Source organism: Pan paniscus, chromosome 23 (genome assembly GCF_029289425.2).
Source record: "Pan paniscus chromosome 23, NHGRI_mPanPan1-v2.0_pri, whole genome shotgun sequence".
Lineage (NCBI taxonomy): Eukaryota > Metazoa > Chordata > Mammalia > Primates > Hominidae > Pan > Pan paniscus.
The window spans coordinates 55,379,223-55,396,517 of NC_085927.1; the positions used below are offsets into that span (position 1 = coordinate 55,379,223).

At 49.6% G+C, this 17,295-nt stretch overlaps 1 protein-coding gene across 2 annotated transcripts in view; it reads left to right on the top strand.

Moving 5' to 3' along the window:
- FBLN1 (fibulin 1) overlaps nt 1-17,295 on the top strand; it is a 98,845-nt gene that overhangs the window by 51,281 nt on the left and 30,269 nt on the right. The window contains exon 15 of one of the 2 annotated variants that reach the window (XM_034948368.3): nt 9,047-9,497. The exons of the other annotated variant lie outside the window; for it this stretch is intronic. Within the exon in view, the coding sequence (XP_034804259.1) occupies nt 9,047-9,401 (355 nt within the window). The 3' untranslated portion in view covers nt 9,402-9,497. Of the gene's footprint in view, nt 1-9,046; nt 9,498-17,295 lie in introns of those variants that run through there. 2 annotated transcript variants of the gene reach the window in all.

Sequence of the window (17,295 nt, forward strand, 5' to 3'; positions counted from 1 at the left end):
CCAGCGTGCTGGGTGAACGCTTCCCTCTGGCAAAACAAATTCCATCCCTGGTTAGTACCCGCCATGCTGAGAGAAGCGGGAAGCCGAAATCCCACCAGGGCGACTCTAGCGCCACCTGCTGACCAGCCCCATCCAGGCTGGCCCTGAAGTTGCTGGTGTGTGTGCGTGTGCGCGTGCTTGTGTGTGTGCATACATTGTGTGTGTAAAAGCTTTGAAGTAAGACAGGCCGACTTTGAAAGCCAAGCTTGCCCCTTACTACACACCACGGAGCTATAAGCAAGTTCTGCGTCCTCAATGGGCGTCTGTCTTCCAGCCAGTAGAGCGGGAGGACGATGGGAGACAGTGGAGGGAGCGAGTGGAAGGAAAGCCTGCTGCTTGCAGCCTGCTCCCTGCACCCGGAAGCGCAGTTCACCTGCACCCGGAAGCACAGCTCATGGGTCCCACGCTCCTCCCCCAGTTCACGGACGCTTTGGTCGCAGCTCCTCAGAGGCCCCCCTGGGGGAGAGCTCTCAGATCGCCTGGAGCACTCCCGTTTGGCTTGGACCTGGGCGTCTCTGGGGCAGGCCACCACCAGCAGCACCCGTGCCCACCTTCTTTCCTGCCTCTGTTTTGGGCCCCTCCCAGGCAGGACTCCCCCGTTCAGTGCCCCTGACTCCCAGGCCAGTCCTTTCTAAGAGCTTGGAATGATCACTAGCCCAGTAAATGCAAGGCCTCCTGTCAGTCCTGACAAACCTGGAAAGAGGAGGTAAAAGGAGACCCCAGTCTCAATAAATGCCTCAAGCAAGTCCAAGTAACCCAGCACGAGACATGGAAACTTAAAAAGCCAAAAGGGAGATGTGATAGAAGGCCAGGACGAGAGGATGCTCCTGACCTCAGAATCCAGACACAGCCCAGATGGCAGGGCTTCCTGGAGCACCTGGGCCAGGTCCTCTGGGGCTCCGCACCTGGGCCCTGCTTCCTCAGGCAGCCACCTTCAGAGTATGATGGGCCAGGAGTTCAGTACACAGGAGACGACCCCTGTCCCATCTTGTGACAAGAAATTAGAACTTGTTACTATCCTGTAGCGGAAGATAATACCCATCTCCATCCTGTCACAGGAAGTTAGAATCTGTAACAGGAAGTTGGAATCTGTGCTCATCCTATACAGGAAGTTAGGACCTGTCCCCATCTCCACCACAGGAAGTTAGGACCCGTCCCCGTCTCCACCGCAGGAAGTTAGGACCCGTCCCCGTCTCCACCGCAGGAAGTTAGGACCCGTCTCTGTCTCCACCACAAGAAGTTTGGACCTGTATTAGGGTTCTCTAGAGGGACAGAACTAATGGAATATACATATATATATATATAAAATGGAATATATATATATATATAATGGAATATATATATATGGAATATATATATAAAGGGGAGTTTATTAAGGATTAACTCACATGATCACAAGGCCCCACAATAGGCCATCTCCAGGCTGAGGAACAAGGAGAGCAGTCTGAGTCCCAAAAATGAAGAAAAAATGAGTCCAATGTTTGAGGGCAGGAAGCATCCAGCACAGGAGAAGGATGCAGGCTGGGAGGCTAGGCCAGTCTCTCTTTTCACGTTTTTCTGCCTGCTTATGCTGTAGCCGTGCTGGCAGCTGATTAGTTGGTGCCCACCCAGATTAAGGATGGATCTGCCTTTCCCAGCCCACTGACTCAAATGTGAATCTTTTTTGGCAACACCCTCACAGACACACCCAGGATCAATACTTTGTATCCTTCAATCCAATCAAGTTGACACTCAGTATTAACCATCACAAGTCCACCCCTTGTCAACTTGAACCCATGCACATCTCCTGAGATCATACATAATCTTCAAATAAAGACAATAATAAGATCATAATTACACCTAACACAACTATACTTCATACAACCAGAAACTCACCAATCCCCAACCCAAATACTATTATATAAAGTTAACGATACTTAAATGCTGATGTGAATTCAATAAATCTTATGTCACTTGATAAAAGAGAAAGGAAATAAAATGCAGTCATTTTTGTTAGTACAAGTGTATACATGCACAAACATTTTTGATTGTTTTTTGTTTGTGTGTTTTTTAAGACAGAGTCTCCCTCTGTTGCCGAGGCTGAAGTGTGGTGGTGTGATTTTGTCTCACCGCAACCTCCACGTCCCGAGTTCAAGTGATTATCCTGCCTCAGCCTCCTGAGTAGCTGAGATTACAGGTGTGCACCACCAAACCCAGCTAATTTTTCTATTTTAAGTAGAGATGGGGTTTCACCATGGGGGTCAGGCTGGTCTTGAGCTCCTGACCTCAAGTGATCCTCCCGCCTCGGCCTCCCAAAATGCTGGGATTACAGTCGTGAGCCACAGCACCTGGCCATGTTTTTAAAAGAAGGAGGAAATACTCACGACAATTACAGCCCTCGTTTATGCAGCTGGTCACATGGCTCGTAGCTGGTATTGATGACTGCCTTCTTCTACTACCCATTCTGTATTCCCTTTGCCTGCAGCAAGCGCCTTGGCAGATCTTGTTTTTTTTTTTTCCCGGTGGAGTGACCCAAACCTTCATTCCTGAAGGGTCTGGGTCATTTGTAGTCCTGCCTGGATTGGGCTGTTGTAGTTTCCCATTGACCTTAATCACAGGGCATGGTAATACTAAGAGATGCCCTAATGGATCTCCTGTATTCCATGCATACTCTAACTTATCTTCATTTTGGAGTAGTAGACTGATTTCATCTTGATAGTCTGGGTCAGCCACCCCAGCCAACACTGTAACTCCCTTCTTAGCCTGTTGACTTAAAGGTAGGAGGAGCTCCAAGTGTCCAGGTGGCAATCTTAATTTCCAGTTTAATGGAATCCTTGTTGTGTCTCCTGGTGGCAGCGTTCCTCCCTCTGGAACTAAGACCTCTAGGCCAGCAGAACGTAATGTTGCAGGAACAGGAAGCAAAAATTTTGCTAGTGGATCACTAGGGGTGATGGTGAGTGGTGCCACTTCCATTTCCACCCTTGGATTCCTGGACCCGTGAATCCTGGCTATGGGAGAAACAGTGCCATAATATTGGGCCCTGATTCAGAGCATACATGGCCTTCTGTAGAACTTTGTCCCAGCCCTGCAAAGTACTGTCACCTAGTTGGCATTGTAATTGTGACTTCAAAAGACCATTCCACTATCCTATCAATCTACCTGCTTCACGACGATGGGGAACATGATAAAACCAGTGAATTCCATGAGCACAAGCCCACTGCCACACCTCTTTAGCCATAAAGTGAGTGCCTTGGTCAGAGGCAATGCCGTGTGGAATACCATGAGGGTGGATAAGGCATTCCGTGAACACACGGATGGTAGTCTTGGCAGAAACATTGTGTGCAGGATAGGCAAACCCATATCCAGAGTAAGTGTCTATTCTGGTGAGGACAAACCTCTGCCCTTTCCATGATGGAAGAGGTCCAGTATAATCAACCTGCCACCAGGTAGCTGGCCGATCACCCCGAGGAATGGTGCCACATCGAGGGCTCAATGTTGGTCTCTGCTACTGGCAGCTTGGGTACTCAGCAGTGGCCATATCCAGGTCAGCCTTGGTGAGTGGAAGTCCATGTTGCTGAGCCCATGTGTAACCTCCATCCCTGCCACCATGGCCACTTTGTTCATGGGCCCATTGGGCAATGACAGGGGTGGCTGGGGAAAGAGGCCGAGTGGTGTCCACAAGAATGAATCATCCTATCCACTTGATTATTAAAATCTTCCTCTGCTGAGCTCTTATGTGATATGGTGAGCACTCTCATGTGATACAAATATCTTCACAGTTTTTGACCACTCAGAGAGGTCTATCCACATGCCTCTTCCCCAAATTTCATTGTCATCAATTTTCCAATCATGCTTCTTCCAAGTCCCTGACCATCCAGCCAAACCATTGGCCACAGCCCATGAATCAGTATATAATCGCACATCTGGTCATTTCTCCTTCCATGCAAAGTGCACAACCAGGTGCATTGCTTGAAGTTCTGCCCACTGGGAAGATTTCCCTTTGCCATTGTCCTTCAGGGATGTCCTAGAAAGGGGCAGTAGTGCTGCAGCTGTCCACTTTCGGGTGGTGCCTGCATATCATGCAGAATGATCTGTGAACCAGGCCCTAGTCTTCTCTTCCTCTGTCAGATGATCGTAGGGAACTCTGCATGAGGCCATCGGTGCAGGCTGGAGAAGAGAAGGCAAGTTGGCAGGAGTAGAGACCACAGGCGTTTGAGCCACTTCCTCATGTAACTTAACTTGTGCCTTCAGGACCTGCTCAAGCCCGATCACGTATATACCACTTCCATTTGATGATGGAATGCTGCTGTGCATGACCAACTTTATGGCTAGATGGGTGAGAAAGCACCCAGTTCATGATAGGCAGTTCAGGTCATATGGTGACTTGACCCAGAGTCAAACATTCAGTTTCCACCAAAGCCCAGTAACAGGCCAAGAGCTGTCTCTCAAAAGGAGAGTAGTTATCTGCAGAAGATGGCAGGGCCTTGCTCCGAAAGCCTAGAGACCGCCACTGTGATTCACCTATGGGGGCCTGCCAAAGGCTGCAGCCAGCATCCTTATCTGCCACTGACACCTCAAGCAACATTGGATCTGCTGGGTCATATGGCCCAAGTGGCAGAGCAGCTTGCACAACAGCCTGGACCTGTCATAGAGCTTTCTCCTGTTCTGGACGCCACTCAAAACTGGCAGCCTTTCAGGTCACTGGATAAATGTGCTGGAGTAACACACTCAAACGAGGAATGTGTTGCCTCCAAAATCCAATAGGCCCACTAGGCGTTGTGTCTCTTTCTTGGTTGTAGGTGGGGCCAAATGCAGGCAACTTATCCTTCACCTTGGAATATCTCGACAGGCCCCAAACCACTGGACCCCTAGAAATTTTACTGAGGTAGAAGGTCCCTGAATTTTATTATCGGATTTATTTTCCATCCTCTGGCATGCAAATGTCTCACTAATAAGTCCAGTGTGTTTGCTACTTCTCACTCACTGGATCCAATCAGCATAATGTCACCAATTTAATGGACCAGCGTGATATCTTGCAGAAGCGAAATGCGATCAAGGTCTCTCCGAATAAGATTATGACATGAATAAGATTATGACACAAAGCCGGAGAGTTGATACACCCCTGAGGTATGACAATGAAGGTATATTGCTGGCCTTGCCAGCTGAAGACAAATTGCTTCTGGTGGGCCTTGGAACAGGAATGGAGAAAAAGGCATTTGCCAAGTCAGTGGCTGCATACCAGGTACCAAGAGATATGGTAATTTGCTCAAGCAATGAAACCACATCTGGTACAGCAGCTGCAAATTGGAGTCACCACTTGGTTAAACTTATGATAATCCGCTGCCGTTCACCAAGATCCATCTGTCTTCTGCACAGGCCAAATGGGAGAGTTGAACGGGGACGTGGTGGGAATCACCACCCCGAGTCTCAAGTTTTTGATGGTGACACTAATCTCTGCAATCCCTCCGGGAATACGATATTGTTTTTGATTTACTGTTTTTCTAGGTAGAGGCAGCTCTCATGGCTTCCATTTGGCCTTACCAACCATAAGAGCCCTCACCCTACCAGTCAGGGAGCCAGTGTGGGGGTTCTGCCAGCTGCTAAGTATGTCTCTGCCAATTCTGCATTCTGGCACTGGGAAAATGACCACAGGATGAGTCCGGGGACCCACTGGACCCACTGTAAGTCAGACCTGAGCTAAAACTCCATTAATTACCTGACCTCCTTAAGCCCCTATTTAACTGGAGGGCCACAATGACGTTTTGGGTCCCCTGGAATCAACCTCAGCTCAGAACCAGTGTCCAATAGTCCCCAAAATGTCTGATCATTTCCCTTTCCCCAGTGCAGTTACTCTGGTAAAAGGCCAGAGGTCTCTTTGGGGAAGGATGGGAGAAAGATTCACTGCATAAATTGTCGGTAATGTAGTGGGGTCCTTCCTCAAGAGGACCCGGCCTCCCCTTCATTCAAGGGGTTCTGGGTCTGTAAACTGGTTCAAGTATGGAAATTGATTGAGGGGCCGTGATTCTCTTTTTTTGTAATTCAAATTAGTCTTTTGTCCACTTGACCTAGAAGTTTTCGGCTTATACAAATCAAGTAGGAATGCAGTAGGCTTCCTATCAATTTCACTTCTAGGAACACTGTGATTAATTAGCCAATGCCAGAGCTCTACACGAGACAGACTATTCTGATTGCTGCTTTGCCTCTGCTGTCCATTACAGAAGCTACACCCACCTTGCCTTTGATGGTTGAGTGCTGTCACTTGGCCACTGCCACCTCAGGATCCAATTATTTCCATTGTATTTAAATTCTGTAGTTGAGTGACTGTGGTTCCCACTGTTAGATCTGACATACCAAGATGAGCAATTACAGGGCTCTTCAAAGATGCAGGTGCTGCCCTCACAAATCTGTTTCGAAAGACATTGGTCAAGGGTATATCTTCTGAATCCTCCCAACTTGGTTGAGTAGGTCTAAAGTGACTAATCCACTCCACCATCCCAATCTCCCTAAGTCTTTGGATTCGTTCCTCTACGTTAAACCAAGGAAGACCAAGCATTTCCAGCTTGCTCACAGTGGGCCATCTCTTCATCCGTATTTCAGCTAAACCAGCAAATAAACTATTAGAACCTTTTTTAACTCCCCGAGTTGCAACATTAAATGCAGAGTCCCTGCTTAGTGGGCCTAAATCTGTAAATTCAGCCTAATCCAACGCTATGTGCCTTCCACCATTCTCCGACACCCTTAATATCCATTCTCATGCCCGTTCTCCAGATTTGTTTCTATAAATTAGAAAACTCAAGCAGTTCTTTTCGAGTGTAGCTCACTTCCTCATGGGTCACACTCTCAACCTCATCTCTAGGGGCCCGCCAGGACTTTAGTCTAGTTATAGGTCTAGAGGCAAACAGGGGTGTTAGGGGTGGCTCCTGAGGAGAATCAACATTATCTTGCCTGGCAACTGCCTCACAGGAGGCCATCACTGTTGCCTTAGGCAGCGTGGGGTTTATCTCCTTAGACAAAGGTGGAAAGGCTGATGGGTCGGGGCGGGGATGTTGCCACTACTGGGGATGGGGAAGCTGTTAAGCTGTTTCTTCTGGCAAAAAAGATTCATCAGAGTTTATAAACTCAGTGTCCCCAGCTTCATCAGGCTCCTCCCACATGTCCCCATTCCAAGTTGCAGGGTCCTATTCTTTTCCAATCAATGCCCTCACTTTAACAGCAGACACCTGGCGAGGCTGTGCATGCATCTTTCATTGCAGGTCAGCCACTCGCATGATAAGAGCTTGTGTCTGTTTTTCCACAATTTCAGCTCTTCCTCTACAGGAGATAAGACTCTCACTCAGGGCAATCTTAGCAGATTTGAAGCTCAGTATCTGCTTCTGAAGCTGGGAGATGGAATCCCTGAGTTCATCATTTTCTTTCATCACTTTGTCCACTAAACTTAGGAGCAACCAACCAGCTTCATTATGTTCCTTGGTTCTCCACATATGATCAAAGATATTATGTATAGAGTCACTAAACTTGCCTCATGAGCGATGAATCAGGAGTTTCAAATGCGTTTATTTTTCATAACTCTAAACAGTTCATGCCAAGGACTATCAGTGTTCTCCATACTATTAGAAGTGGAGTCCTTAGCATTTTTGGATCTAATCGTTAACCAGCCAACCCCAGAAACCCCAAAACCAATGAAAGAACTCCATCTTTAATATTCTCTTTCTCTAGAACCACTCCTGGTACCAAAATCTGTAGTAGTTAGGGTTCTCTAGAGGGACAGAACTAACGGAATACATATGTATAATGGAGAGTTTATTAAGCATTAACTCACACGATCACAAGGTCCCACAATAGGCCATCTGAAGGCTGAGGAGCAAGGAGAGCCAGTCCGAGTCCCAAAACTGAAGAACTTGGAGTCCGATGTTCAAGGGCAGGAAGCATCCAGCACCGGAGAAAGATGTAGGCTGGGAGGCTAGGCCAGTCTCTCTTATCACATTTTTCTGCCTGCTTATGCTCTAGCCGTGCTGGCAGCTGATTAGATTGTGCCCACCCAGATTAAGGGTGGGTCTGCCTTTCCCAGCCCACTGACTCAAATGTGACTCTCTTTTGGCAACACCCTCACAGACACACCCAGGATCAATACTTTGTGTCCTTCAATCCAATCAAGTTGACACTATTAACCATCACAGGACCCGTCCCTGTCTTCACCACAGGAAGTTAGGACCCATCCCCGTCTCCACTGCAGGAAGTTAGGACCCATCCCTGTCTCCACCCAGGAAGTTAGGACCTGTCTCTCTTTCTGTCACAGGAAGTTGGGATCTGTCCCCATTTCCATTCCAAGCCCTGAACTGGCCCTGTGGACCCAGATGGGTTACTGAGCCTGGAACACAAGGGCTTAGTGACAAGGAACTGGGAACTGACCTCAATGGCTGAGTAGAGATATGGCTCCCTCACTCACTCTGTGACCTTGGGAAGTGGGAAGGCCACATTCTCTCTGAGCCTCAGTGTCCTCATGTGAAAAATATCACCGAAGCCACTGTCATGGGGTGGTGGCAGTGATCACACTAGAGAGTGTGTGGTGAGGAAGAGCTGAGCACTTGGTAAACGGCAGCAGCTCTGATTGCTAGTGGCAGAGATAGTCATTTCATGGGTCACCTCCGAGACACAACCAAGAGCCCTGCGTAGCCCTGGCCACCGTCTGGGCAAGGGCCTGGGAAGGGCAGGGTGTGCCTGTGGAGTGCCCCTGGGGTGGGGCTCTGCCAGTGAGCAGGGGACGCACCTCACTCCGGGCACAGCCTTTGGCCCCCGGCCACCCAGCGCCCGAGATGGTGTTGGAAGAGGCTAGTGCCTGAATCAGCAGCCTGGAGGTCCACGGCGCCTCCCGCAGGTGAGTGGGGTGTGCCCTTCGTGTTGGCTGAATCGGCCAGAGGGGCGGCGGGAGGCCCCGCCTGCCAGCCCCGCATCCCCGCGCTCTGCCGTTTCTCCGCTTGCTGGACCGGCCCTAACCCTCTTCTTGTCTCTCTGCCCACTTTTCTTGCAGCCGCTGTGAGCGCTTGCCTTGCCATGAGAATCGGGAGTGCTCCAAGCTGCCTCTGAGAATAACCTACTACCACCTCTCTTTCCCCACCAACATCCAAGCGCCCGCGGTGGTTTTCCGCATGGGCCCCTCCAGTGCTGTCCCCGGGGACAGCATGCAGCTGGCCATCACCGGCGGCAATGAGGAGGGCTTTTTCACCACCCGGAAGGTGAGCCCCCACAGTGGGGTGGTGGCCCTCACCAAGCCTGTCCCCGAGCCCAGGGACTTGCTCCTGACCGTCAAGATGGATCTCTATCGCCACGGCACCGTCAGCTCCTTTGTGGCCAAGCTTTTCATCTTTGTGTCTGCAGAGCTCTGAGCACTCGCTTCGCGTCGCGGGGTCTCCCTCCTGTTGCTTTCCTAACCCTGCCCTCCGGGGCGTTAATAAAGTCTTAGCAAGCGTCCCACACAGTGAGCCTCGCGTGCCTTGGTTTTATTTGGCATGGTTGGGAGTCTGTGCTGCTTGTTACCTGGGGGGTGAGCTGGGCACTGGCCACCGCCTGGTAACCCCGAGGGCTGACTGAGGAGCGCTCCCCACTAGAGGGTGTGTGCTCGGGGGTCCCTGTTCACAGAGCCCACTGTCTGTGCCGACAGGGAGGCCAGGCCGGGTACATCATTTCACATGTGTTAACTTGTCTTCATTTGTGTTGAACCCAAAGAATAAAGGTGGTGGTGGAGAAGGGCCCTCAGATTGCTGAGCACAGTCCCCTCTCATTTTACAGATGTGGAAACTGAGGCCCAGAGAGAAGGGGAAGGGTTGGCCAGGGTCGCCCGGCCTGCTGTGGCCATGCCAGGTCAAGGAAGCGGGTCTGCTGGCCCCTGCCTGGTTCTTTGCTGTATCCCCGGAGGTGAGCATTTCACTGAGACAAGAAAGCTCTCTCCTGAGATTCAAGCCTCCTCTTCTGTTTGTCTTGATCAGAAGCCCAAATCTGTGGTGCAGAAACACGGGATGCGGTTGCGGCTCCTAGGATGCAGCTCTTGCCTCAGTGAAGTCGTTTTGCCCCCACTGAGGATCCTGGCCCTGTGCCAGGGGGGAGGCAAAGGACCACACAATACATGTGATACTCACGGGATCCTTCATAGGCCTTACACCAGTCCTGCCAGGCAGGTGGTCATCCTCATGAAGACTCAGAGAGGGCAAGTGATTTGCCCAAGATCACACAGCTGGTATCCGAGCCCTGGTTTACTGACTCCACAGATCTGGCTGTTGTGTTCTGCCAGAATACCTCCACTGAGGGCCTTAACCCCCTGCCTCCCTCCATCTCCTCCACCATGGTCCAGCCAAGCCAGTCATCTCTCCCCCTCTGCTGCTCCCAGCGTCCATTCACCTCCCCTACAGCTCATTCTTTGCTTAGCAGCTGGAGTGATCTTTTAGCCTCTGCCTAAAACCGTTCCTGGCTTCCTTACCATTTGGGTTAAGGCCTCCAGATCCTCAAGATGTCTGAAGGCCGTGCCTAATTTAGTCCTTGCATGCAATTTCCAGCCTGGCCTCAACTTGTTCTATCCTTGCCCACTTCCCTTGAGCCACGCTGCAAGCTCTGCTGCCTCGGGCCCTTGGTACGTGCTTTGCACCCTTGGCCTGAATGTTGCTTAAACTCCAGCTCATGTGCCTGCCTCAGAGAGGCCTTCCCTGCCACCCCTGGCTTCTGTTTTCTCTGTCCGTCCTTCTCATGACCCCTTTCCTTCATGGTGCTTGTAACAGGCTGCGGTTCCTGTTGACTCGCGTTTCACATTTGTCTTCCGCACCTTCCAGAAGGCTCTGTGAAGGCAGGGACCAGGTCTGTCTCATTCAGTGCGGTGTTCCCAGCTCCTTGCCAGACATCTCGCGTGCAGAAGGTGCTCTGTCAATGTCTGTTCAGGGAACAGATGACTCTGCCAGCCCTGGCTTATGTCACTAGCATTTCTGTGGCTGTGACACTGTGCTGACACTGTTTCCAGGCAGAAATCCAAGAAGGGAAGGCAGAACACCCCAGCGGGATCAAGTAAAGAGGACTGCAGGGTTCTTCCATGGAAGCAGGGGTTGGGGGATACCCACCTTGATGCCTAGTGAGGAAGATGGACCTGGACAGACAGTCAGCTCCACACCTTGCGCTGAGCAGCTGTGATTGTGCCACGGGAGCATGAGCCCTTTTCCCCACGGCCCTTGCCACTGTCTCCTGGCCCTCTCTCTGATCATGCCAGGTTTGCACCAGCCTCGAGTCTCCCATGTTGTAGTACATTCTCCAAGATGCAGCCCAGGAGCCTCTCTGAAGGACCAGTCTGATTACGATGGTCTGAGCTTCCTTAGAACCTTCCATGGTTGTCTTTTCCCAGCAGATGAAGCATAGCCTCCTTGGAATGGCATGGGAGGCCTGGCCTGATCTGGCCTCTGCCCACCTTTTGAGCTGCACCTACCCCACCCCACCTCATCCATGTGCTTGTACCCTGGCCCCACGGGAAGGCTTGCCCTTCCCTGAATCTGCCTTCTTGTGGCTTTAGCATGTGCCATGCTGTCCCCCTGCAGACTGCCATTCTCCTTGCAGACTTGGCTCAGAAGTCACCTCCTTAGTGCAGTTAGCCTGAGCTCCCCTGGCCCCAGGCGCCTCCATCAGAGCATTTACCCCATTGTGTTGTGGCTGTTTCTTAACATCCCCCCTAGCCAGGCTCTTTGAAGGCAGGGATTGTGTCTGGTTAATTTCTGCATTCTCTGCAACTTTGCAATGTTTGGCTTGAAGAAGGAGCTCAGTAAACATCTGAATAAACATGCGGGTTGATGGATGAATGGACAGACCAATGGATGGATGGATGGATGGATGGATGGATGGATGGATGGATAGCATTTTTAAGGCTTAGTTCAAATATCGTCTCCTCAGCCAGGTGTGGTGGCTCACGCCTGTAATCCTAGCACTTTGGGAGGCCGAGGCAGGCAGATCACCTGAGGTCGGGAGTTTGAGACCAGCCTGGCCAACATGGAGAAACCCCGTCTCTACTAAAAATACAAAAATTAGCTGGGTATGGTGGCAGGCACCTGTAATCCCAGCTACTCAGGAGGCTGAGGCAGGAGAGTTGCTTGAGCCCAGGAGGCAGAGATTGCAGTGAGCTGAGATCGGACTATTGCACACCAGCCTGGGCAACAAGAGTGAGACTCTGTCTCAAAAAAATAAGTAAAAATTGTCTCCTCTGTTTAGCTAGCAAGCCACAGCAGGGGTTCTTGTCCTATTCAGGCCTCCATTTGTCAGGGGCGGGATTACTCAAGCTGGAAGGAACACCTGTGCCTTCATGTGCGTAGGAATGTGAAGAGGTGGGGGAAACCTCTCAGGGGCTTTGGAGGCTACCCAGTGACCTTCCACAGCTTGCCAGAAGCTCCTCTGCAACATTCCCACCAAGGGACTCTCCTTTGCTTGTGGAACTCCCTGCCTCCTGAGGGGTCCCGTTGCATTTTGGGATCCCACCGACGTTTGCGTGTGTGCCTGAGTACACCGTGGGAGTGACAGCTGAGTGACCTGAGTGCTCACCCCTGTCCCGCAGCTCCTTGGGGCTCCTTAGTCATGTTCCCAGCTCATGCTGCTGACAGAGGACACCATGCAGGAAAAGCAAACTAAGAGCAGGAGGTTGAATTTCCTTCTTGCCATTTACTAGTTCTGTGACCCTGGATACGTCGTCAGCCTTTCAGAGCGTCAAGGCCCACCTCATGGTTGATTTTTGAAGATGGCCTGAAATAGTCCAGCAGGCAGCGCCTCATACAGAGTAGGCACTCCATAGGTGTGAGTGTGGGTTTCTTCATTCATTGGAAGGTAACTGGGTGTTCGTGTGGCTCTTCATTGAAACGGGGATGAAGATTCAGAGAGTTTGGAGGGATCCAAGGTCATATGTGGAGCTGACATCACTTTTGATTCAGAACCTGTGCTTTCCTGGTTGTGTCACTAGTAAATCAAGCTCCCAAGGAGAAAAGACAGTAATAAGGGTGATTTTTATTGTAATGATAATAATAACAACTCCAACAGCTAACACATAGAGTGCTGATCGTGAGACAGGCACTGTTCCAAGCATGTAATTCGTTTACTCCTCACAGCAGCCTAGGGAAGCAAGCAGTGCTAATATCCCCATTCCACAGTGAGGACAGGGAGGCACAGAAAGGTGAAGGAACTTGCCCAAAGTTCCACAGCTGGTTTCCAGTGGCACTGGGATTCAGATGCAGGCAGCCTGGGCTGGGATCTGTGCTCTGATCCCCTGTCCTCCACTGCAGCAAATACTGGGGAGAGGCAGCATCCCTGGGATGAATGAGACTGTTGCTCCAGCCCCATCTCACAGAGCCCACTCTGCCATTCCCAAACTCAAAACAGGATATCTTATTAGCTAAAGGAGGAGGCAGTGTGGTAAGGAGGAAAGGGCTATGAGGCTGGAATGAAATAAGATATGCAAAATGGGCCAGGTGCGGTGGCTCATGCCTGTAATCCCAGCACTTTGGGAGGCCAAGGCAGGCAGACCACTGAAGGTTGGGAGTTCAAGACCAGCCTGGCCAACATGATGAAACCCCGTCTTTACCAAAAATACAACAATTAGCTGGTCGTGGTGGTACACACCTGTAATCTCAGCTACTCAGGAGGCTGAGGCAGGAGAACTGCTTGAACCTGGAATACAGAGATTCCAGTGAGCCAAGATTGTGCCACCACACTCCAGCCTGGGCGATAGAGTGAGACTTTGTCTCAGAAAAAAGATATGCAAAACGTGTAGCATAGAGACTGGAAAGGCAGATGCATTATTTCTGAAGCTCTTTAGATCCCAACCAAAAAACACCCAGACAACTAGATAGGAAAATAAAACTCCATGGAAAACATTTACAAACGAAACAAGGTATGGTTGTCTGCAGTTCAGGCCCACCTGCATGACTTTGGCATCTGTGCAGGAAAACACAGTGGCAGAACCCCAAAATAATCAACAGGTATCCCCAGAAAGTGTACTAGGTGCTTTGGGGGAACAGCAGCTGAAACTGGGAGGCGTTTTGCTCACTCCAGGGACCAGAGTGTGCACAGAGCCAGTGGGAGGGAGGAAGGGGCTGGCGCAGGCTTGCTCTTGGGAGCTTTTGAAACTTAGCCACCACAGCTCTCCCTAAGGTCAGAGTCTCACACGAGGGAGAGACTGCTGGAAATGGAACAGAAATTGTGTAGCAAAGAGACCATAGAGACTGTGGGAAGAGAAGGTCCGGGTAAATGTGGAAGAATGTCAGGAGGTGAGCTCTGCAAAGTCAGGAAGATAACTGTGAATGATACTCGTTCTCAAATTCCAGGAAAACTAGTTTCCTTTAAGGATGATCAACCCAAAAGCATCAAGGTCAAATTCCATGGATGAGTTTCTATAACAAAGTACCATAGACAGGGTGGCTTAAAATAATAGAAATGTATTATTTCATGGTTCTGGAGGCCAGAAGTCCAAAATCAAGGTGTCAGCAGGGCTGCACTTCCTCTGAAACCTCTAGGGGAATGCCTCTTCTGTAGGGGAATGCTCCTTCTGTAGAGCGTGCTCCTTCTGTAGGGGAGTGCTCCTTCTGTAGGGGGGTGCTCCTTCTGTAGAGCGTGCTCCTTCTGTAGGGGAGTGCTCCTTCTGTAGGGGGGTGCTCCTTCTGTAGAGCGTGCTCCTTCTGTAGGGGAATGCCTCTTCTGTAGGGGAGTGCTTCTTCTGTAGGGGAATGCTCTTTCTGTAGGGGAATGCTCCTTCTGTAGGGGAGTGCTCCTTCTGTAGGGGAGTGCTCCTTCTGTAAGGCGTGCTCCTTCCGTAGGGGAATGCTCCTTCTGTAGGGGAATGCTCCTAATGTAGGGGAGTGCTCCTTCTGTAGCGGAGTGCCTCTTCTGTAAGGGAATGCTCCTTCTGTAGGGGAGTGCCTCTTCTGTAGGGGAGTGCTCCTTCTGTAAGGCGTGCTCCTTCTGTAGGGGAATGCTCCTTCTGTAGGGGAATGCTCCTTCTGTAGGGGAGTGCTCCTTCTGTAGGGGAATGCTCCTTCTGTAGGGCGTGCTCCTTCTGTAGGGGAATGCTCATTCTGTAGGGGAGTGCTGCTTCTGTAGGGGAGTGCTCTTTCTGTAGGGGAATGTCTCTTCTGTAGGGGAGTGCTCCTTCTGTAGGGCATGCTCCTTCTGTAGGGGAGTGCTCCTTCTGTAGGGCAGTGCTCTTTCTGTAGGGGAATGCCTCTTCTGTAGGGGAGTGCTCCTTCTGTAGGAGAATGCTCCTTCTGTAGGGGACTGCTCCTTCTGTAGGGGAATGCTCCTTCTGTAAGGGAATGCCTCTTCTGTGGGAGAATGCTCCTTCTGTAGGAGCATGACTTGTCCCAGCTACTGGTGGTTTGTTGGTGATCATTGGTGTTCCTTGGCTCGCAGCTACATCGCTGCAATCTCTGCCTTTGTCATCACATGATCTTGTGTGTCTTTGTCATCACATAGCCCTCTTCTTATAAGGATGACAGTCATCTTGGATCAGGGCCCACCCTACTCCAGTGTGACCTCATCTTAACTAATTATATCTGCAATGACCGTAGTTTCCAATAAGGTCACATTCTGAGGTACTGGGGATGGAACTTTGCCATCTTTCTTGGAAGGATGTAATGCAAACCATGACACCCATACAAAGTGTTAGGGGCTGAATTGTGTCCCCCTCCAAATTCATATGTTGAATTCCTAATCCCTAATACCTCTAAAGTCCCTATCTCCAAATGCAGTCACATTCAACGAGGTAATTAAGGTAAAAGTGAGATCATACGAATGGGCCCTAATCCAATACAACAGGAGTTCTTATAAGAAGAGATTAGGGACCAGGTGTGGTGGCTCACACCTGTAATCCCAGCACTTTGGGAGGCCAAGGTGGGCAGATCACAAGGTCAAGAGTTTGAGACCAGCCTGGTCCACATGGTGAAACCACACCTCTACTAAGAATACAAAAATTAGCTGGGTGTGGTGGCATGTGCCTGTAATCTCAGCTACTTGGGAGGCTGAGGCAGGAGAATCGCTTGAACCCAGGAGATGGAGGTTGCAGTGAGCCGAGATCATGCCACTGTACTCCAGCCTGGGCAACAGGGCAAGACTCTGTCTCAAAAAAAAAGAAGAAGAAGAAGAGATTAGGAAACAGACATGCACAGAGGGAAGACCATGTGAGGAGGACACAGGAAGAAGTCAGACTTCTACAAGCCAAAGAGAGAGGCCTCAGAAAGAACCAAACCTGCCAACACCTTGATCTTGGACTTTCAGCCTCCAGAACCATGAGACAATCCATTTCTGTTGGTTAGGCCACCCAGTCTGTTGTATAGCAAACAAATGCACAGCTATTATAAGCAAAAAAGAGAATAAGAGATAGAATGATATCCCTCTGGGTAATGAAAGCACACCAGAAAGACGTGCCCAGACTAAATGAAAATTCTAATATTCTATCTTGAAAGAAACCAAAAGTGTTAAGAAAATAAACAAAACATAGAAGAAAAATGGGGCCGGGTGCCCTGTAATCCCGGCATTTTGGGAGGCTGAGACAGGTGGATCACCTGAGGTCAGGAGTTCGAGACCACCCTGGCCAACATGGTGAAACCCCATCTCTACTAAAAATACAAAAATTAGCCAGGCATGGTGGCAGGTGCCTGTAATCCCAGCTACTCAGGAGGCTGAGGCAGGAGAATCACTTGAACCAGGGAGGCGGAAGTTGCAGTGAGCCAAGATTGTGCCATTGCCCTCTGGCCTGGGTGACAGAGCGAGACTGTCTCAAAAAAAAAAAAAAAAAAAGAAAGAAAGAAAGAAAAAAAAGAGAAAGAAAAAAAAGAAAAAGAGAAAAAGAAAGAAAGAAAGGAAAATAGAAAAATCGAGTCAGAATTAGAAGAAAACTGAGAAATGAAGTAATAGACCAAAGAAACAAAAAGTTAAAAATTTCAGATGTAAATACTAAACTAGATGGAACACAAAAGTGAATAAACAGATAAATAGAAGTTGAAAAGAACAACAAGTTTTAAAAATCAAGAAAGAAATAATGAGATGAAAGGCTTGAAGAAAAAGTGACAAATATTCAAAATCTGTAAGAAGATCTGACATTTAGATAATAGGACTCCCTGCAGAAGAAGCCGAATACATGGGGGAAAGTACTATACGTGATCTCAAGAAAACTTCCCATAAATTAAAAAAGAGATTTGAAATTCCACATTGAAATAACACATAGCGTACCTGAGAATATCAACAAGAACAACCAACACCAAGACACATAACACATTC